General features: G+C 33.7%; 1 protein-coding gene and 1 non-coding gene across 3 annotated transcripts; both read right to left on the minus strand.

Moving 5' to 3' along the window:
• On the minus strand, positions 1 to 90 carry Trnai-gau (transfer RNA isoleucine (anticodon GAU)). Its single transcript is given in 2 exon segments — positions 1 to 36; positions 54 to 90. It is a non-coding gene; the product is annotated as a tRNA-Ile (tRNA).
• Positions 91 to 10,190: 10,100 nt separating this feature from the next.
• On the minus strand, positions 10,191 to 20,903 carry LOC127831888 (IgGFc-binding protein-like). Of its 2 annotated transcripts, XM_052356962.1 has the most exons (12): positions 20,741 to 20,903; positions 19,479 to 20,642; positions 19,049 to 19,162; positions 15,430 to 15,543; positions 14,703 to 14,816; positions 12,211 to 12,299; positions 12,007 to 12,063; positions 11,719 to 11,806; positions 11,438 to 11,538; positions 10,920 to 10,988; positions 10,500 to 10,605; positions 10,191 to 10,286 (listed from the first exon to the last, which is right to left on the minus strand). In XM_052356962.1, the coding sequence occupies exons 1-12, from the start codon at positions 20,877 to 20,879 to the stop codon at positions 10,282 to 10,284; spliced, it is 2,160 nt and encodes a 719-aa protein (XP_052212922.1). In that variant the 5' UTR covers positions 20,880 to 20,903; the 3' UTR covers positions 10,191 to 10,281. The 2 variants fall into 2 exon arrangements, 1 of the variants encoding a protein (XP_052212922.1); XR_008026534.1 differs by lacking the exons at positions 10,191 to 10,286; positions 10,500 to 10,605 and having other exon boundaries at positions 10,943 to 10,988; positions 11,719 to 11,793.
• Between the last annotated feature and the right edge of the window lie 2,770 nt (positions 20,904 to 23,673).

A 23,673-nucleotide genomic window follows, 5' to 3' on the forward strand; every position in this document is an offset into this window, starting at 1 on the left:
TGCCGGAACCCGGGATTGAACCGGGGGCCTTTAGATGATTGTTGCGTAAACAACATCAGTCTAACGCTCTCCCAACTGAGCATTTCCGGCTGACATCATTTATGTACTGCTATTTGGTGAAGTTGTGTATAGCGATCGTTATTATATGTTTATTAATAAACTACGCCTTCCAATAAACTTTAGCGATAGGTCATCAAATATCGTACTACATTGATTCTCCACTAAATAAGCAAATTAGAAAAAAACACAAAATAAATATATTTTGATTATGTTTTGTTTTTATACAAAACCAGAAAGTTTCGCGTATTTGCCCAGTCCCTGTGATCTTTTCCCTGTGATCAGTTGTGGATCAGTTATTAATTAAAACAATTAGCTTTGCATTATTGGCAATAAATGTTGTAATAAATGTAATAGGCACAAATGCAGTACTTATTTACACTAATTTACACAACAAATCACCACTATGCAAGATATTCTTAAAAAAAAATATATACATTAATCCGGAAAATAACTTCTCTTCCCATAAGCGAAAAAAAAATGCATTACATTCTAGTCGCCGCTCTCAAGAGCGACGCCAATAAATTCTTCATTGCTATCTATTGACTAAAATAAGCAGTGGCGTAGCTTCTTGTCGACCTTTTAGGAGAAAGCCTGCATTTGTTTTTCTTAAAAGTTAAATAGTATATGTCCACAAAATGCAATACAACTCGAAGGTTAATGTGCGAACGATGTAATCAAGGAGAACAGATATATAATTAAAATATGATCAATAAAAAATTCTTCATTATAAATATGTGCATTTTCACATATATAGCAATAAGCACCAGTAATTATTAAGCTAGCGACTGCAAATAAATCATACAACAGTAAGTTACTGCTTCACGGTGATGTACAGCCTCGGAATGAAGTGTTCTTAAGTGAATGCACATATAAAACAAACTTGAGCCTAAAAATATTCTGCGAAACAAACACATAGGATGCAAAATTGTCAAAACATGTATACACAATCTTGAGAATGTGTGTGAAATTTGTTTTTTTTTAATTGTAATTGTCTTTGATGTGAACGTATAACGTGGTTTTAATAAATGTTATTCAACGAACGTATTTGCTTTAGCTGAATATTCATGTATCTTTTGCAAAGGCGATTTAATTCCGGAAGAACATAAAGATAGTGATTTTATACGATAAAAGTATTTGGTTCATGGTGCATAATCAATATGTGAACAATTGTGAGAAGTATGGTGGTAAGTATATCTGCTTAATGTTAAAAGTTATATGATATTTATTTGGCTAAAAGTTACTACCACACTATTTTAAGTTGGATCCCTGAAGTCAGTTTAAACACATAATTGTTTCGATAAATTGCACCTAAAGCCTAATGCTTATTAAAAGTACCCTGAATCCTGTTTCTGTGGTAGAACTTGGTATCTTAGAAATGTCTGAAAACGTTTTCGTCGTGATTATACACCAATTGGTTCGTAAATAATATTGTTATAGTTCTCAATCCCGGGTTGTTCTATCCGAAACAATTTGCTTGGAAAACTATTGTAATCAAGCATGTTCCGTAATTAAGTGCGCGACCCGCTGAGAATAACCAAATAAGCTCGGCTTTCACTTCATTAAAGTTTATCATCATTGTCGTTGCAAGAAAGAAAATATACTTATATCACCTTGTTTTTTATTTCCATGTAATGATGACCAACTTGCATGTGTTCGAGTGGGATTTGATGTCAAAATCTAATAGTTTCGGAAAATCATAATGAACAGTCAAGCTTTGTCAGAGTTAGTGTTTGTTAACAGCCTTTTTGGCAGCGGATCTTTTTGGCACATTTCTCTTAACAAACGTCAATTCATTTTAAAACTTCCCGCCGATCTCGGGGTACATTTGTCGAAGGCTTTTGGTGGCTATCATTAATATTTTTCCGGCCCTGACAGAATTGTGCTTTATTTACTATTGAATAAAATTTAAGTTTTCTGGCTACGGTTTTTGGTTTTGGTCCTTGAAAAAGTATATTTTGCGGGAACAATTATTGAAAATAGTTTAGTCCGTCATTCTGCATAATACCTATTATAATTATATAAAATTGAAACAGTTTCAACTCATTGGCACTTTAATATCGATACAAAACTTTCAATTATGTGTATCACAATAAACATGTATTGTTTCAGTTAAAATACCATCAATGTTTTGTTCCATGATGTGTTTGTGTCAAATGTGCAATAAGCATAGGTATGGCTATTTGGGTTTTGGTTTAAATGATACTGTTTTATTAACAAATTAAACTTGTAATTATCGTATTCATACTCGTTTATCACATTTATTCCGTCTAAATAAGTAACATGGAAATCATTTGGATTGTTAAATTCAGTCTTATTAAGCGAGGAGCACTGGTCGTGTTTTACTGTAAGTTCCTAATTCGGAATTCTCCGGAACGTTATCAGTGACAAATAAGTAGCATTGAATTGTGTAATCTCCTTCCATTATCAGAAATAAATGTTAGTTGACGTCTTAAATCTAGATCAATTCGATCAATCTCTCTTTTTGGATGTATGAAATTCACCCTCAGGTTATGTAGTTTCTATCATGCGTTCGTTTTCCGCTACTCATTCACTGGGACACTGGTGTGAGCTCATTTAGCTTTGTGCTCAGTTGGCTGACTCGTGTGTATGCTTAATACGAGACAAAATACAATATGCACATTTAAACTTTGCGAACAACTAAACAAGTTGTGTTCAAGAGTTATTAAACTTTGCAAACATATCTAAGCAGAATGGGTATTTTGGTTCAGTTTTAAACAGAGTTCTGACTCTTTAAAGCAAAACGTACATTTCCGAAATTGTTCCGCACTTAACTGGAAAATCATAGCTGCTAAATTAACATTAACAAACATGAATCAATGTGTACTAGAGCACCGGGTTAGAGTTATTACACTTTTTAGACAAACAGTACACGTTCGAACTAAAATTGCGTGTACCTCGAACTTTCAACTGTGAGGTTTGGTTCAGTGTTTATAAATCAAAATGAAAGGCGAATGGTATTATTGCCTGATGCCACACCTGTCATTTCATTTTCTGTCTTACAAATGTTATAAAGACTCAATACTTCATAATTAGACGACATATATGTACCGTATGTTGTGTTGAGCAAATTCCAAAAGTAGAAATGCCATTTCTGGATATAAGATAGTGTCTGTGAAATGTGACCCTCTTCTTGTTCGATTTAAGTTATTTGTCTGGGATATTTTGTCAAAATCCAAAATATATATGTATGATGTATACAAAATGAGAAGCGGAAAAAATGAATATCATGTGCGTAATGGTAACTTGTGTTTTTTTGGCGTTTTCGATTTAAAGAGAAAATCGTAATAACTTGCTCAAATTGCTCAGATGAAACCTGTTTTTTACGTTTTGGCAAATAGGACATGCTTTTGATTCTGCACCCTGAGAGAATTGACTGGCTCCGATCCAATATAATTATGCCGTCATTATAAACTTTGATGATTGACTAAGTTGTTTCCTTATTATTATTGGGTAATATAATTTATATTAGATGTCCGTTTCATTGTGTTAATCCAGACAATATACAAAACTCCATATTTGTAAAAAAAAACACTGAGAAATCGAATTGCATGTCATGGAAAGCAAAAGGTATAAACTCAAAATCCTTCCTGATCTGGAAGGATTTAACTTGTGACGAATTTTTAAAAAAAATAGAAAGAAAAAATGTAATCCGCAACTTGGCTCGCACCACTGACCACTGGAGTAAAAGTCTAACGCTTAGACCGCTCGGCCATCCGTGCTCGTGCATTGAGTGGGGTAATTTATACTTTGTATAAGCAATCCTCGTAGTGTCATAACATATAACGATAACAACAGAATTCTCCAAATTATTCAATCGTTTCGCGTTGCAACGCTTTATAATTTTGAGGTTTTTAAATCGTCAAAAGATTAATATAATTGATATTTTAGAGCATGTTAAATGTTCAGGTTTACTGTTCCCTCACAAATATCATAACTTCAACGACACACTGCCACTTTGTAAATGACACTTTTGTCCATATTTTTATGTAATCACAACCTTTAACAACTGCTCGTATATCCTAATAAATAAAACATGTTTGTAGTGATTTTTATAAGAACAATGTTTAGATTTCATATTTAATCATTCTAAGATATCAAACAACCATCAAATCCACTGTATGAAAATTAACATAATGCGACATAAAAAATACAGGTATAAACATTAACATCGATGTTTTTTCAATGTTTTATATATTACGACATTTTTTTCATTTGCATGAGAATGTTTTCACAACGATGGGCTATTTTTATAAGAAAAATGTATATTGACAAATTCTATTATAACCGACCATAAATTTATTCTTTTGTAAACAAACACTAAAACAAAAGTCCTAAATAAACTCGCAATATATTGTAAAAATGCTTTTAAAATGAGAACTGATCAATTGAATGCAAACGTTGAGTGATATGATGGCCTAAGTGCATTTTTAACACCTTTTTATGTACTATTTTGGTCACTTTCGCATTACTATGCATGTGCTTATTGCTTATATATTGTCAGTTATTTATATGTAACGATGAACTGGAAATGTTCAAGTTATATGAATAAACTTTCTGTTCTGTTCTATTTTCCGAATAAACGGTAGTGCCTTTCTGAGCAATTGTATAGTTTGCATAAAATATAATGGTCAATTATTTTAGTCCATCCGTTTTCATGATATCAACAATAATAATCTGTAAATGAAAATATCATATACGCGTTTATTTGGTATAGACTTATTTCAAGACAATATACTTGAATGCTGAATGCAATCTGATTATGCAATAAAAGTCTGGTCAGCCATCGTATGTTCCTTATTTCTGCAAATATTGAGGGCTAGTTTTTACCTTAACCTGCTTTATCAAACAATTTGACATTATCTGTATAGTCCAAGTACTAGTTCATTACATCTGTCTGAACTGGTTTATATAATCGGACAAAGATCTGAACTGTGTAAATTAAGACTAATCACGTAGTAATCATGAAGGCTTGAGTTCAAAATTTAGTTACTCAAACACGAAGAAAACACGAGGAAAACACAGCACACTACTAAGCTATTATTGAACGGTATTATTAGCATTAATTGATTGATCGTAATACTTCACTGATTGACTGTTGTGGTTTTCATTAAGTGAAATGTTATTATACAACCATTTTTTAATTGAGTGTTACTTTCGTTGAAAGCCATATAGAAGAATACAAACTAAAGACATATAAAAACGCGTGTCCTTGCATTAGGACAATATTAGCATTTAGCATTGGCAAATGGACACAATTGGGTAGGAGAGGGCGATGGTCAAGTGCAAAACCCCACTGGACCACCTATCCAGAGGTCGCCGAATATAATCCCGAGCGGGGCAGTGGATAATTCAGAAGAGCTAATATCCCGTTTCCTACCCAACTACGCTTAACACATTTTCTATACATCCGTTTTAGTATGTGCTTTCGGGTTTACAAATTAAAACATCTCTGTGAAATTGTACACTATATTGTTGTACACATTAATCGGTCGACTCTGATTATGACATGACATGATATGTATATACCAGACTATTCAAGAGGAACGACTGGGTCGATTTCTACTTTTTGGCAAGGGAAGCACGGGCACGGTACAATAAGCCATTTCTCATTCAAATGCTTGTAACGGACCCATATTATTTCTTTCTATTTGAGTCCTCGATGGGTTCTTAAATATTTGTAAGACATCACAATTAAAAGTGACTGTATGCAAAAAGGATATCAAAGGTGTGTAACATGGTTTGTAACACAGGACTCTCAATCCTTATTTCAGTACAAATCACTGGAGCTCAACCGACTGAACAAAAATTAACGCAGATGGCGTTCATTCTAACGGTAGCATCAGTCATGAGTTTTGTCAACTTATTCGTCGCGTCTGTTTTAGTTTAAAGATACTTGTTAAATATAATATATATATATATATAGCACAGTGACCCGGTAGCTGAACATTTCTACACAGACGGACACTCCATGGATGATTTCATAATAATAGGACTCGAAAAACTCAGCGGGTCGGACGAGTACCGCAAAACCATGGAGCAATTGTGGAAGGCAAAACTAAGGACATACCGACCATATGATATTAACGTACAGAAATAAACGTTCATGAGAGGGCGCGAAAACCACGATGACGCCGGAAATGCACGACGTCATATCCGTCCATAATAAAACATCTTAAAATAAAAAATGACCGCTGATGAAGACCGAAAGGTCGAAAGTTTCGGCATAAAATAAAAACAGCGTTTTTGTTTAAATAATACAAGGCTTAAAGAGACTTTGTTATATATATATATATATATATATATATATATATATATATATATATATATATATATATATATATATATATATATATATATATATATATTAAACATTGTTCTTTCTCATGCGTATTATTTCGCTCTTTCGAATATGATGCATATATATATATATATATATATATATATATATATAGTCGTTCAATATTAATCATCAATAAATATCTGAAAAATAGTAAAGCGTTTGTAAAGTTTTTCAACGATTTCCAAATGCAAAAATGTGTTTTACCGACAGAGCGCTGAAAACATTCAAATTCAAAAGCCTGCGTGTTGTTGTGGCAGCTTCTTTATGTCCCAGGACAAGAACATTTTTTAATTACATCTCTTTCCATGTTATATTAATATGTTTAAACTATTCCAAATCTCACATTGCAATTTCATTGAATAAAACGTTCAACGTTAAAAAAATATGCGAACAAGTCCCTTTAAACTCATAACGCTTTGCCAATTTGAACTTGGATTGTACATACGTCTTATGCTTTGAATGATACAATAAATTCTTATCTGATATAATACTACTCGGGCGGTTATTTTAAAGATATTGGCTTGTCCGTCCATGCCAAGTTTCAGAAGAAACTAGAGATTTAAAATATTTACTATGAAATCAATATCGTAACATAGTGTTTATTTTGTGTTTATGTGTACATATCGATATTGACGATTATATTTTTAGATACGTTTTGGATCGTTAAATAATATGGAAGGATATGAATCCTTGATACTGTGAATAGTGTAAACTTTCATTGTGAAAGCATATCAATAAATTGTTGTAAATTTTGTTTTCTAACAATTTGTATTAGACATTAGCATGCTTTTTATTGTTGCAATCTTGTGTGTCTTTTATTTGTGTCTGTTTTATGAAATGATGTGGCCTCTGGTGTTATTTTGCTACAATTAGCTGATTACAGCCTTGTTCATCGGTTCAAAATTATTGACAAGACAATGAACTTTAATTCTTAAATCGGTCTGATCACGCGAGAAGCACGCGGGCTTGTGATCTAGTTTGTTATTTGGATTTTTTTTTCAGAAACTTCAACGAAACTGAATTTTAATGTTGAAAATGAGCACCCCAGGAAACCCGATACCTGGTTAGCAGCGTGATACCAATCAAGCAGCGCTATGTATTTTCACATGAACTTACATAGGGTAAGTAAATTGGAAAAAAAAAATCAAAGTCCAATTTGAAACAACTGTGAATTAACATTAATAACAAAGGTATTGGCCAACATGTAGAACAAATCCTAACAAATTTTCTTAAAAAATGAGCGAAATGTGGCTGCCTGAAGTAGAAGATTGGGCAAAATGGGCCATGTTCAGGCATTTAGGTGAGAAAAACTGCTTTAATTTGCAAGCCCTTACAATAATTAAAGGATTTATACAAACTTACACATGTCTGCCATAACCTCTCAGCAGGGTTTCTCCAGAAAACTATTTCTTGTGGAGAAATTTGCGTTTTTAATGACCATGTTGGGAAAACATGGACACCAAATGGAGAAGACCAGGAAACCTTATGTGAGCCGCGACTTTATAACTCTTTTTCGTGACAAAAAACTAATTTCCAGCCATTGTGGTGCAATTTCTTTGCTTTGTAGAGACATAATATAGTAAGTGTATGTGGGCACATATGCATACAAATGTACTTCTAATGCTTTATAATACATTCAATGATATTCTTTGCATTTCATCCAACATCATTTCAGAAACTTGTATCATATGTCTGATATATAATGTGGTTATACTATGTCCACTTTTAATAGATATGTAAAGCTGATAGTTTTATCTTAATTACTAACTCGTTTGCCAGTTTGTGCTAAAATTACAATGTACCAAAATGCTAGTGTTGCCCGCCCCCCTCCCACATTATTATAACCCCACAAACTCTGTTTGGGGGCTATATAGGAATCAGTTTGTCCCGACCGTCCCTGTCCCAGTACTTCACGTCCGTCCCGATTTTGTGTCCGTCTGTCCGTCCCGATTTATTTTCATGAAATAACTTTTGAACAAATGAACATGCAACCTTCAATCTTCATATGTTGATGCATCCTTATTAGCTTTACAAAAACACTACATCGTCTTTTAGGTCACTAGGTCAAAGGTCAAGGTCACTGTGATCTCTTATAGAAAACTGTAGCATAGGCTCCAGAATTAAATTGCTTCCACATACAGCCTTCAAATTTCATGTGTAGATGCACCTTGATGACTTTCACACGTCATGCCCTGTTTTAGGTCACTAGCTCAAAGGTCAATTTGATCTCTTATAGAAAACTTTATCATTGACTGTATGATAGAAGTGCTCCCACATACAGCATTCAAAATTCACATGTTGATGCACCTCTATCACACTTCATTATTTGGCCATTAGGTCAAAGGTCAATTTCACTGAGTTCTCTTATAAAGAAACATAACATTGGCGCTTCCGGGGTTCTACAAACCTCATATGAATGCATCAATGAATTTTGCGCACCACATACGCTTTAGATCACAGGTCAAGGGCACTGCATCCGCGTAAACATAGGCTCTAAAATAAATGGATTGCAACCTTCAAACTTAATTTGTAGCTGTACCTTTATTAGTTCTGTCCAGCATATACAGTGTACGTTTATATCAAGTGGAAATCCCTTTACTATATTATCACATTTTCAATCAACATGGTTATTAAAAACGCAAATTTCTCCACAAGAAATTGTTTTCTGGAGAAACCCTGCTGAGAGGTTATGGCAGACATGTGTAAGTTTGTATAAATCCTTTAATTATTGTAAGGGCTTGCAAATAAAAGCAGTTTTTCTCCCCTAAATGCCTGAACAAGGCCCATTTAGCCCGATCTTCTACTTCAGTGAGCCACACTTCGCTCATTTCTTAAAAAAATTTGTCAGGATTTATTTCTACATGTTGACCAATACCTTTGTTATCAATGATAATACACAGTTGTTTCAAGTTGGACTTTGAACATTTTTAAATTTTCCAATTTACTTACCCTATGTAAGTTCATGCGAAAATACACAGCGCTGCTCGATTGGTATCACGCTGCTCACCAGGTATCGGGTTTCCTGGGGTGATGAGTAGAATTGTGTTGCTTCTGTTAAACAAGATAGCAAACAATAAACGTACATAAACTCTATATTTTTGTTTTCACTAAGTTTATAACTGACGATCAACTATAAACCAACAGTGATTAAAACTGGGATCACCTACTATGACCGGTCATTGAACCTATTTGATGTTTAGTCGAACCTCACACTTACGCAAGTATTGAACACAAACCAAACGCTCATCTGAAACGATCTAATTCAAATTTACCTTTGCAGACACAAAATGAAAACATGAATGCCACAACGTGACGAATGTATCGAATACTTAACACATTATTTTATTGTTATAGTAGCGTTAGTATCGGGAATTTATTTAAACGATTAGTGGTTAGTATACCACACAATATGGCCCATCTATAAAAGAGATCATACTATCAAGTTAGCGATGTTTCTATAAAACATTGTCAAACAAACGTATGCTATATATTCGTCGAATACGTCTATTAATACAAACTGTCATTGCGGTCAACAATCAATCTCTAATAAAAAAAATCAAACACATGAAACCACGCTATATTGCGTCATTTCTATAAATATTTTCAATTTTCGCTGCATTTTTATTATCTCGTCCGTTGTGAAGTAGAAACAACGTTATACTTCGTTCTGTCGGACTGTTTTGGTAATTTAAGTAATTAAATGTAAACATTAAGAATTTTTGTGACTTAAACGTTATAAGAAGGAAGCAATAAACGGCTAAAATAAATATGTGTTTTCATTATTTATATACATATTTAAAAGTTTTTCATTGGAAACAGAGAAAGTGAACATGTAGTTGCAGTAACTAGTTCCAGCAGATTTAGCCTGAAAGAAATCATAATACAACATTATTTTGTTATCAAAGCATCACATTATGACCAGAAGTGGATATGAACATAGAAACCAGAATTCAAGTAGCATACAATCTTGTTTAATATGAAAAAATGCATTTGTCATCACGCGATTCAAAGAAACGCCTTGACATTACAATAAGTTTTAACATGTATTTGTTCTGTTCATGCTCTGTCGTTTACATACCAATAATTGCAGCTGTTTCTCTCACGGTGCAGTTGGTGTTACAGAAGTCTTCGTTGCAACAGGACTTGCATCTTGGAACGGAGCGGCCATGGTCAATGGACGTGCACTGGAAAACATTGAATATATCAACACTTAAGCATTTCTCTGTATTACCAAAAACATAAATTTATAAAGTATGTCTCTTTATTTTACATGCATGAGTCAATCTGGATCTAATTAATTAAGTAAAACACATATAAACTTTTATCAGATGAGCTGATGTATAATAGCATGCTTGCGAATCGAGTCCCACAATATAATAGATATGCAAAGTATAACGTGTACATGCAAAGAATACTTGAAAATTTAGAAAATTAAGTAAATCACAAATGAAGTAAAACTGCAAATAAATATTAAATTATGTCAATTATAACCACTCACCGTAGCTGCCACACAACCTAGCTTGTAATTTGAATGCCCGAGCCAATCAAATTCTTCAATACTGCAGACCTTAAATACAACGCACATGGTAAAAGAATGCTAAGGTTGTGTTTCAAACACGACATGTGTACACCCATTAGTAAATAACTAAATACATATGTAATTTAAAACATAACTTTGGTTAAATAGTGTTAACTGGTAAATAATTATCTTCAATATACTATAATTAAAAAAGAAGTGTCTAATTAAGTAAGTTGTCTTACTGTATATTTACACTATTTTTATATTTTTTATATTATAAATAAATGTTCATAAAATACATCTATAAAAACAATGATATTAATTATAAAACTTCTTAATGGGACTTCGATGGCATATTTGCATTTGCCATTCTTCTCATATTGTACGAGTTTGAATGGTAAATGAAGAGCTTAAAATTATTAAAAGACGAATTATGAATCAATGTATAATGATACAAGCATGTCCATATGGTAGTTTTAGTTTTGTTACAGGCATACCTCGTCTTTATAACATGGTCGCACGGTCTGGCACTGATCAACGCTGAGCACATGGTTGCAGTCGAAACAAATCGGCCCTCTTTCACTTCTTGTGCCTAAACCTGCAGCAATTAGTTACCGTAGTTGTAATTGTAGCCGTTTTCACTATAAGCATATTACCGTATTCAGTTAAAATACATATCTGTTTATGACGATAATAATATTAGTTATTATACTTGTTATGTTAATTTTTAAAAAAAACTTCTTTAGTTACTAGAAATATATAATTTTGAGATGTCTACCAGTATCTCCACAGCCTCTTCCATTGCAATAGTTTTCATCGCAGCACAACGAACAATGTCCGTGAGCAGTTTGGGCTGATGAACAAACCTGGCAACATTGTAGTGACATGTTTTCAAACAGTGCAAACATTTATATTATACATTTCATTCGAATAATTGCGTATATTTACAATAAAGCGGTGAAAGATAACGCATTTGATAACAATCAGTGAATCCATTTAACAATGCAACATAAGTGAATGTGTATTAATATGAAAAGAGATTCTTATAAAATTAAAATATGCATACCGAGGAACTAGCGCATCCGGAGCTGTATTTTGAGTGGCTGTATTTCACTGTGCAAAGCTGAAAATACACAAAAGTGTTTACATAAGTGTAGTTTGTTCGTTTGTTTGTTCTTACTTAATTATACATCGTTTATAGCTTATTTCTTCTCACAATACCAGCTACATATTGCAAAACTATATATTTGCAAAAGAGCAATCGTCTTACATCCCCATCGCCACATTTCTGCACGGTATCGCAGAGTTCAAGGTCAGACATGTCTTCACAACTGTAGCACATCAACTGTTTGTTAGAGTCTGGAATTGTAAATATACGCAACACCACAAATTCAAACACACAAACACGCTAGAACAAAACAGGTTATGCAACTGTTGTTATAGTCTTACCAACAGTATATATTGTACTTAACTTTTATTTCTGAGAATAAACTGAAAATATTACGAATATTGTATTTTTTGTGACTTTTGTGCAGTCGAAACGTTTTTTTGTTTCATTCCTTTATTAATCATGTAAGCCTTCTCTAAGATATTTATTAAATGTTGTTGAAATAAAGATATTTTACTATGTATTATAAAAAGTAATATTAAAATAGGACAAAACATATATGTGTGTACAAATATTGTATCATGTATCGTTTTTTTAAAATAATATACTAGAGATTTAGCTAAAGCAGGAAAGCAGGGGGCTTTTCCACATAACATATATGTGGCTCTCTTCCATGTTATGCACCACCTTTTTGTCCCGTTTCTTATTTGTCAGTGTTCTGGTAAAGACAGAACACATAATAATGTGTTTGTATTTGATATTGCTAATTGTTAATATAACATAACGTATTACTTCATAATCAAATTTATTTTATAGACAACATTCCTCATGGGAATATATGCTGATTGGATAGGTGGATATTAGTACTTAATTGGAAACATCATAATTCAGTGAGTATACAGCCTACCATTCAACAGAATTTTATAAAAGAGGTCAACATAGCCTCAAGTGTGAATTGTGTTGATTTAAAAGTATAGGAGTACGCATTCAGATTACTATGAGTCTACGGATTGGCAGACGGAAGGACAAACAGACGGACAGACGTTAATGGTTATTCCAGTACACACCATTTACTTCGTTACAGGGGGGAAATAATTTGCTAATAATGTATAACAATAATTATTATATTAATGAATGTTTTGATTAATAAAGAGACATTGACATTTGAAATGTTTAAGGTAGGACGATTAAGTTGCACATGCACAGCTACATATCATAGAAAACAAAACCTGCGAGTTTGAACGTTGTTCGTTGCAAAGTGTAAGGGAACGCCTGTGGACAAGTTGGTGTCCACGGGCATACATACGGACAGATAGAAAGACGGACCGACGTTGTCGTTACTCCAGTATGATATGCCCCCTTAACTTTGTAACGGGGGTATAAACCGATAAAACAAAATAAAACCATTCTGTTTTGCAAATACAAAAATCATTCACAGTCATTTCCAACGTATCCATGCTATAACTAGTACCTTGTTCTAACTAGTGGTGTCATCTGTATATTTCGTAGTCAATGTTGCAACAACTCGTTAGTTTTATATAATATCATTATCCCATTAAACCTATAGATTATATTGTTTGATTTATATTCACGTTGAAAACACTGACGTTTGATCCGCACAAGTAAAAAACGAACACTAGTCGTATCTCCGGTACTTAAATACAATAAAATCGTCTATTGAATGTTTACGGTTTATGATTACAATTGAATGTGCTAAATAAACATTGAACTATGCCAAGGCCACCAGGGTGGATGTTTCAAGAAGAAATAATTCAGAAAGCTTAACACAATTTATAGATGGATCTTCATATGTTAATGCATCCTTCCATCTACGCCCGAAACAAGATGGAGCCACTATTTCTAATTGCAAGCACTTCTCGAGAGTTTTTTCGGGAGTTTTTTCAACACATCCCATATAATATTAAGATTCATTCTTAATAAGATTCTTGGACTATTTGCAGGAAATGTTGGATGTTGAGATATTGAGACAGGTGAAAGCAAATCTGCAGAATAGTTATTGTTTGTAAGTACGCATGCGCATGCACGGAAATTGACAGTATATATAAAAAATTAGTAAAATGTATGACAAGAAGATGAACTTGAGTTCGAATTGAATTCCTATTTGACAATATGATTGTCCTCATTTCACCAGTTCTAAACGGCAGGAATAGTACATTCTTGCCTGGACTATATTATGCATACTTGTCTTTGTCTGAACATAATCTCAGCGAAACATATACACACGGAATTGTTATTTCAATTTAAGTTGGAAAGAGTGAAATTGTATCTGGTAATGTCAGACGTAATCACTTGCACGGTTTCCGGAGCTTTGCTTCAATCAAAAGTTGCCAATTGAATGCGTGATCAACGGTGAATGTTTACAAGGACGTTACATAAACATTACACCTGAGCCAAGACAACCTCCAACATGGCTCTCAGAAAAAGAAATATGTTAAAACATAAATTAAAATTAGATAGGTGTCTGCGTTATGTGTTCATATAAATGTATTTTTCCGTTTACGTCAACAATAAGGAGCACATAATTTACAAGCAGCGGATTACATTTTTATTCTAGGATTCATTCAATGTTGAGGGGCTGTCCAGATTTTGATTTTATTTGATTTTTAAAAAGGTGAAAACATAATATTACTCACTGGTTTCACACTTTCTTCCGGTGAAGCCAGCTTGGCATGTACAGGTGTAAGTGTTGACACCGTCTGAACATGTACCACCGTTAAAACATGGGACATATGCGCATTCGTCAATATCTGGAAAGGAGTTATAGTGCGCATGCACATTAATTGACTTTTCACATACATATAGATATCTTGTAGTAAAATGTATGTCAAGTAGGACAACTTTAATTGGAATTGAATTTCCATTCGACAATATGATTGTTTTCATTCTAAACGGCAAGACTAGTATATGCTTGCCTGGACTAAATAATGCATACATGTCTTTGTCTGAACATAATCTCAGTACAACCTTAACAAACCCAATTGTTATTTTAAGTTGGAAAGAGTGAAATTGTATCTGCTAAGGTCAATAGTAATCACTTGAAGATTTTCCGGAGCATTCCTTCAAACAAAAGTTGCCGCCAATTCAATGCGTGATCAACGTTGAATATTAACAGGGTCATTACATAACAATTACACCTGAGCCAAGGCAACCTCTAGCATGGCACTCGGAACTAGAAATATGTAAAACATATAATAAGAGATGTGCCTTCGTTTATTTGCTTGTTAGAGTCATTTTCCCTTTTCAACAAAAACAATAGGGCGCATCAAATATACAAGCTATTGTATTGATTTCTTTAAAAACAATCAATGTTTTATTCGGATTCATTCAATATTGAAAAATGTCAAACATAATAAAACTCACTGGTTTCACACTTCATTCCACTGAAGCCATCTGGACATACACAGGTGTAAGCGTTGACACCATCTGAACACGTACCACCGTGAAGACATGGGAATGATGAGCATTTGTTTATATCTGGAAAACGAGTTATAGCTTGCTGTACATGTGCGCACGAATATTGACATTAAAACTGTATATTCCTACCTAATGCTAAATGTATGTTATTAAAAACAACGATATATGTTTAGTCAATAAATTGCAATAACTTTGGTTTTGTAAGAAACATCCGAATTAAAATATAAAGCTGCGCTATTTCAAATGCTGGTTTACCTGTTTTTAAATTTACAGCCATCCAGCATCAATACTTTATTGCGTTACACAAATTAAAAAAGGTTTTGTTTGTATAAAAAGGGTGCAATCATTCCGGGAAATCCGAACACATCCGGACCAAAATATATAGGTGCGCAACTGCACATGCTGTTCATATTTTTGTAAAGTTTCAATAGCCATTTCTGTATATAAAGTGGCTAAAACGCCAGGTATGTCGAAACCATCTGAACCAAAATAAAGAGGTTCGCAAGTTCACATGCTGGTTGATATGTTTGTAAAGTTTCACATGTCTAGCATTTATCCTTTTTAAACTATGCATGACACAACTTATAAAAATATCATATTTGATAAAAAGGGACCGTTACTCCGGTTATGTCGAAAATATCTTAACCTAATTATCGAGGTGGGCAAGCTCTCATGTTTTAAAATATTTATATTCAGCCACTAAGCAGCAATACTAGCGACACAGGTTAAACTAGAAATATGTTACATACACTGATGCCCATACAACACCTGTCTGGACTAACCCACTATATATTTTACAGTAGACAGTAAGACAGAGGGTCATAATTAAACCAAAACTGGTCGCAGTCACTATTCCTTTCTTATAGATCATTACATGTTTAGGACATTCACCTGTGAGTTTGAGTGAGATTCTTCCAGATGTTAAAGAGGGATTAAAAACAAAAACAAAACCAAAAAAAATGTGTTTGTCAGAAACACTATGTCCCCTTCTGCGCCGCTTTGATTTATTATAAAAAACATATCATTTGACAGGTTCAGATAATTATCTCCCTTTAAAGCTTATTACTTCCCTTGGATTTGATTTTTTGAACTTTGACCTTGAAGGATGACCTTGACCTTTCACCACTCAAAATGTGCAGCTCCATGTGATACACATGCATGCCAAATATGAAGTTGCTATCTTCAATATTGCAAAAGTTATGTCTATGGTGAAACCGTGAGAAAACTAAAGAAATAACATTTTTCACCAATCTTTCTGAAACTTGCGCAGAACATATATTATGCTATATCGAGGTTGAGTTCGAAAAAAAGTTCTGTCTTTTGAAAAACATTGTCGCCAAGAGAAAGGATTTATGGACATCTCCAGTTTTTTTCCAATCTTCAAGAAGCTTGCTCAGAACATGTGTCCTCTCATCTTTCCCAAGTTTGAAAATGGTTCCGGCTGTTTGTAAAACATGGCCTCCAGGGGCGGGTAGTTTTCTTCTTATGGCTAAAGTGAAACCTTGTGAACATTCTTTAAGTCACATGTTGGCAGAGTATTAGTGAAACCGTGTGAACACTCCAAAAGGCACATTTTTTCCCATATCTTCATGAAAATTGAGTTCTCAAACCCGGTTTCGTGTAAAAGCATGTTGAGCGTCCTAGTGCCTTTGGTCGTCTTGTTAAATGTTGAATACTATAGTGGTGGGGGACATTACAATGGGGCTATCTATTCGATAATGTACTAAATAACTATGGCCATAACTATGCCAATACTCGAATCAGTCTAAATTAATTTCTTAACGAGCATCAACTCAAGGTCATTTAACTGTGACAGTTTTAGCGAGATCCACCCAGTATTTCAAGAGCAATTGAAAACACAAAGTTGTGTGACTATATATCTTAAAAAGAAGAAAAAAGGACGAAGGTCAACAATTGTGCCAAATATCATCGCAGCCGAATTTCTTTTTAAGGTTAATAAGTGATTTAGTTTGAGCGAGATCCATCACTTAGGTTACGAGGAGTTAAACAAGCAAGCTTCAGGTGGCTATAAATTATATTAAGGAAAACAACACAAAGGGCCATATTTCTTCCAAAAATCGTGTAAGCCCTAATTCCCTTCTTAACAATCAACGAAATATTAAGAACATTCAATTGTAAGTCCAGTAGTAGAAGAGAAGTAAAAAAAACGTATGCAGGTATGGGCGGAAAAGTGGATTGCATAATGATTTCCACTCTTTGGGTGCATACAAATATATTTTTGTTTAAAAGATTGTTATATATTCGATTAAAATTCGAACCAAAATATGAAGGTGCACACGTTAACATGCGGGTTACTATGTTTGCAAAGTTAAAGTCTTCTATCCGCAAACATTTCGAGCTAGACGTGACATAAAATCAGACGGACAAACGGAAGTATGGAAAAACCAGGGAAATTGTATAATCGTCCTTCCCACTCTTAAAGAGGGGGCATAGAAATTAGAACTTTGCCCATGCAACCTTTGACATGGCTTTCAGAGCATGTAATAAGAAAATAAAAAGTATTCAACATTTAACGAGCCGACCAAAGGCACTAGGACGCTCAACCTGCTTTTACAAGAAACCGGGTTTGAGAACTCAATTTTCATGAAGATATGGGAAAAATGTGCCTTTTGGAGTGTTCACACGGTTTCACTAATACTCTGCCAACATGTGACTTAAAGAATGCTCACAAGGTTTCACTTTAGCCTTAAGAAGAAAACTACCCGCCCATGGCGGCCATGTTTTACAAACAGCCGGAACCATTTTCAAACTTGGGAAAGATGAGAGGACACATGTTCTGAGCAAGCTTCTTGAAGATTGGAAAAAAACTGGAGATGTCTAGAGTGTTCTTCACTATAGCCATGAATCCTTTCTCTTGGCGACAATGTTTTTCAAAAGACAGAACTTTTTTTCGAACTCAACCTTGATATAGCATAATATATGTTCTGCGCAAGTTTCAGAAAGATTGGTGAAAAATGTTATTTCTTTAGTGTTCTCACGGTTTCACCTTAGTCATATACGAAAAACCAAACCACCCACTAACGACGATGTTTTTTCTTGCACTTAAATTATTTTTTTAAACTCGGCATACATATCAATAGATAAAGTGTTCTGTGGAATTCGCATGATGATTTGGCAACAATATTACATTTTGACTGTTCGCAAGCGTTTTTCCTGTATTTGACCCACTGACCTAGTATTTGACCCTACGGGACTCAGCTCGAGAGCATCTGAGATACCATAAGAACAATTTCCCATACCAATTTTATGAAGATTGTTCAATAAATATGACCTGCAGGTTTTTCAAAATGTAATTTTCAAAATGTAAATGTTGGACGATGGACGGTATACGACGGATACAAAAAAGATCACAAATGCTCATCATGATAACGTTATGCACAGGTGAGCTTAAACGGGTTCTACGATTAGTTTTTTCCAATTTACAGTAGTTGTGTTGATTTCTTTCAAATTAACCTTTTAAGGTTCATTCAATTGGAGATATGGTGAAGTAAATGACCAAATACATTTATGGACGTTGAGAGATTGTGAAAAAACAGTTACTCACCGGCGTCACAATTCCTTCCACTGAAACCAGCTGGACATGTACATGTATAACCGTTAACACCATTTGAACATGTACTGCCAGAAAGACAGGGGTTAGAAGCACATGCGTCAATTTCTGGAAAAATACTTACAGCTTTTATGTAAATGCTATTATAACTGCATATTCCTACCTTTTACTAAACATCTATCTATATCACTTGAAAAACGTGCGTACATGTTGATATATAACAACAGTAATTATCATATAAGGATGAGCGGATCAGACGTTTTAGATTCTACAATCGTTATACAGACATTGAAAGTCACAGGTCCTGCACATGTATTTATCAAAATGTATAACTATTATATTTGTGTTTTTTTAATAAATTGACTTATTTTGTGTATTTATTTTATTTCATGACACGCATTATACATACATTATACATATTTACCGAAGTTCATCCCTGCAGGAAAACCATATGCGGACAAATCATCGAATCCAAAAACAATCAATCCGAACACAACATTTCTTTCTGTCGATGACATCACGTGGTATCCTGCGGTAATTCTGAATGTGAGGACTGTATAATTGTTGAATGGTGGTACCACGTGAGCAGTGTCAACAAGTTGGTCACTTGGGAGTTTGCCGTCTAGACGAAGTGTTTGCGATGCGGAAGATAGAATTGTTACGGAAATATAGTCATTTTTGTTCTGATAGACCAATGGTCTAACGAAGGTATACGAGTTCATAAATTGTCGGACACCCGGAATAGTTGTCATATACGATTGAGTCCCTTTGTATTGTATGACGGATATTGGTTCTTGACTAGTGACGACTAAGGGCAAATGTTGTGGTGCAGATTCGAACAATTGATTTGCACCCAACATTGTGCAATTTTCAAACGATTCGTTTTTCATGCATACTGTGTTATTACTTTTACTACTGAATATACGAACAATGAATTTGTTGGACAGGATTGGCGGAACGATGAAATGCGTTTGAAAGGCATTCGTTGGAATCATTTGTTCACCAATCATATCACAATTATTGCCGCCGTCAATGATAAGCACACAAGCATGTCCGCTAACCACAGAAACGGGTTTACTTGCCAGGACAATAGTACCCGTGAGATCGTTCAGGTTGGTTTCCTGATAAACATCCAACCAGTTCAGTGTCTTTGATATCGATGTGCCGTTAGGAAATGATATGTTAACCTCAGTGTTTGCGAACGGTGATATTACCATAAATAGTGACACAAAGTCTTTTCCAGTCGTCTCAAACCTATTACTGGAAACGTAATATGCTCTTTCAAGCGATTTGACTGGCAGACATACGTATGTATCTTCACTTAATGCACACAATGTCGAAATGTAAACCGAAACATCCACTGTTGATTTAATATAAACGCCGTTGTGGCCGATCTGAGTGCCGTAAAGCTGAAGACTACTATTGACAGTTAATGACATAGTTTTACTGAAGAAGTAGGTTGTGTTCATTCCTAGATATGGTATGTATACTTCGACAACACCATTTGAACTGGAGGCAATATCTAGTTGTAAAATGCAACTCGGAACAAAGCTTAGAAATCCACAGACAAATTCCTTTCCTGTGGTGGCTGAAAACAGATAGTTAATAAAAATAAAAAGTGTATTGAAGCGCGATGAATCAATAAATAAACGTTCGACAAAAAAGCATAAACAATACATAACTTACATTTAATTGCAATAGAGCCCCCAAAAAGGGAAGCCCATGTAATCCAAAACATATGCCACATGTCTGACTTCCAACAGCACTTAAAGATAAATATTGAAACGAATAGCCTTATAAACGTTTGATAAGAAACACGGCACATATGTTGAAATTAGTCCGACATGACACAGTCAGGTCAACGTTCTTAATAATTAATGCCATACTATTGTAGTCTGATAGCACTAGTTATGTGCCACAAGTATTCCATAGATCGGTTTATGGGTTCGGTCCTCATTTTTTACAGTACACTATTTAAGACAGATTGGACAGAAATAAAACACATTATTGAATAGCATAAATAGTATTATAGATCGAGAATGGTCACCTGAACGAACTATCGTACATTTTGATTGCAGTTCGATATTACAAACAATATTTATATTATATAATCAGTCAGCACTGAACTGAAAATATTCTATCGAGTTGAACTTATGGAAAATGTCGAAACCAATTGTCAATCTTATGTTACAATTGAAGTAATACTCCTAAACAAACATGCCACGGTCCATAACATATTGTACAATAAACTCGTTTAATTAATACATCTTTCTTTTTTATAAGCCGTTCCTGTTTTAAATGAATGATAAAGTGTGTAATTCATTGAATTGCGACGTGAATATGCCAATGGCGTACCAATAATGTTGAATCTCCAAACAATGTATGTTTGTTAGTGTTGTGGAATGAAGGTGAAAGAGAAGTGTGCATATGTATATTTTGCAAATACATAAAGTACATATTTAGTTGATAAATAACGATTAAAAGAGTTAAAGATGGAAAAATGATCACCCATCCTTCCATATAACGCTTTGAAGAGTTTTGAAATCGAATAAATATTACCTATAATTATGTTTTAAGTAACAATATAGACGCAAATGAATTTAGCCTGCAAAAAGAAGAGTTCAAACTACACATCTGTGATATTTGCTTGGTAAGCCTGTAAAGTTGATTATACAGTGAAATAGTCGTGTTGAATAAAATAATGAAGTTATTGGCAATAGTAATTTGAAGTTAATACTACCTTTTTTTAATCTTCTACGTTCACTCAGTAGTGATAAACAGGAAATAAAAGATAAAAAAACATATGGTTTTACCTTTGACAAAAAAGTATGACCCTGTACAATGCCGCAGTTTTCGGAGTCGTGTGTGTTAAACACCATCAGGTATTGTAACAGAACAGAACAGAACAGTTTATTTAGTAAATCAATGCCTCTGGCCCATAATACATAGCACAATAATATAATATAATATAATTTCAGAGTTGTGTCCATGATACATAACACAATTACATCAACTAATACAGTTTCAAAAGTTGTATAATTTCAAAAGCGTAATCACATGTAAACGATAGATAAGTTGAGCGATTACTATAAGAGTTAAATTACTTAAAACTAAAGAAATTAATTTGTAAGTATTTGAGCGGCTGAGCAACTCTTATCGATATGTCGATTTAACCGCGTCAAAAGGAAAAAAGGGTCTTTTTCCAAAGGCGAATGCGCAGGTTCGTCTGAACTCATATGACATAAGACCCGTTTTCGCAATACACGGTTCAGTTTTAAACGCACGTCCAATAACATGACAACATTACTCGTATAGATGAAAAAGAAAAATCTTGATAACAATTACAATGATTATGAAAAATAAAAATAAGTTGGAATTAATCTCTTAAAAATATTTTTGTATTGTTTTATTAGTAACAAAACTAATATTATAAACACCAAAACTTGGCTTTTCAATGCGGACACACAATAGCCATGAAGTAAAATAGACAAATATTGTAAATTGACTTACAACACACGTAATAAAAAAACATATAAGTAAGACAACTTCTGGTTTTCTTTTGTCTGTATTGTTGAACATGTTTTAAATTACATTTGTCTTAAACATAATGGTTTTATCGTACAAGACCGGATATTATATTTATGTGTACATAACACAATAACATAATATAATGCATTTTCAGAGTTGTACCCATGATACATAACACAATAACATAATATAATACGATTTCAAAAGATGTGTCATATTGTTTTTTGTTTTTTTTTAAATATAATATCATACGTAAGTGTGTATCGCCTGTAAAAAATGGAAAAGGTAACAAGTTAGTTTCCTAATAATGTTATAATTATTTGAATACATGTCATTGTAAAAATCGGTTAATGTCTCTCCAGATGAGTACCATGAATATAAATATAAATTCCTAACATTACAATACTTATCACAATGAAAGAAAGCGTTGTATTCGCAATCAATTATTTCGATATCGCCATTTGAACAATGTGTACATAAACGTGATTCAAATGGTAAGTTTAAATGTCTACCAAGTTCAATCTTGAGTTTATGATTACCACTGCGGAATTTTGCAAAAGAAGTTTTAAATTTTGTTTGGATATTCATGGAAAGGTATCGCTCGGGATCTAGATTGTAGAATGTTATTTTAAGAAGTCTATTTAAGAGAGAAAATGCAGTAAATACCGGATCCAAAAAGCGCGGAACACAAATATCGTCCGCGAAAATTGAGCATTGAATTACTGTACAAAAGGCGGGTTGCTAGGTGATAGAATCCCTAGTTACCCGATGAAATTTGATTGGATCCGATACTTTGTAACAAGTGCAACACACTAGCACTTAGTTCAGTAAGTGTAACGTTTCAAGATGGCGGAGCGAAATACATTGTTATCGTTTCTACTGGGTGGATTTGCAGAAACTTCGGAAATAGATCAGAATGGGATCAATAGATTGATTGCATACGATCATTTACATGTATTACCAGGTTTGTATTTGTACTTTTTTATTATTGTGTAAAAATATCCGATAAAATGCATAAACTAATAGTACTAAATATTATGTCGTTGAATTATTATTTAGATGTTATAATTTTATTTTAGAATTACTTATAA

The sequence above is a fragment of the Dreissena polymorpha genome, chromosome 5, assembly GCF_020536995.1.
Source record: "Dreissena polymorpha isolate Duluth1 chromosome 5, UMN_Dpol_1.0, whole genome shotgun sequence".
Classification (NCBI taxonomy): Eukaryota; Metazoa; Mollusca; class Bivalvia; order Myida; family Dreissenidae; genus Dreissena; species Dreissena polymorpha.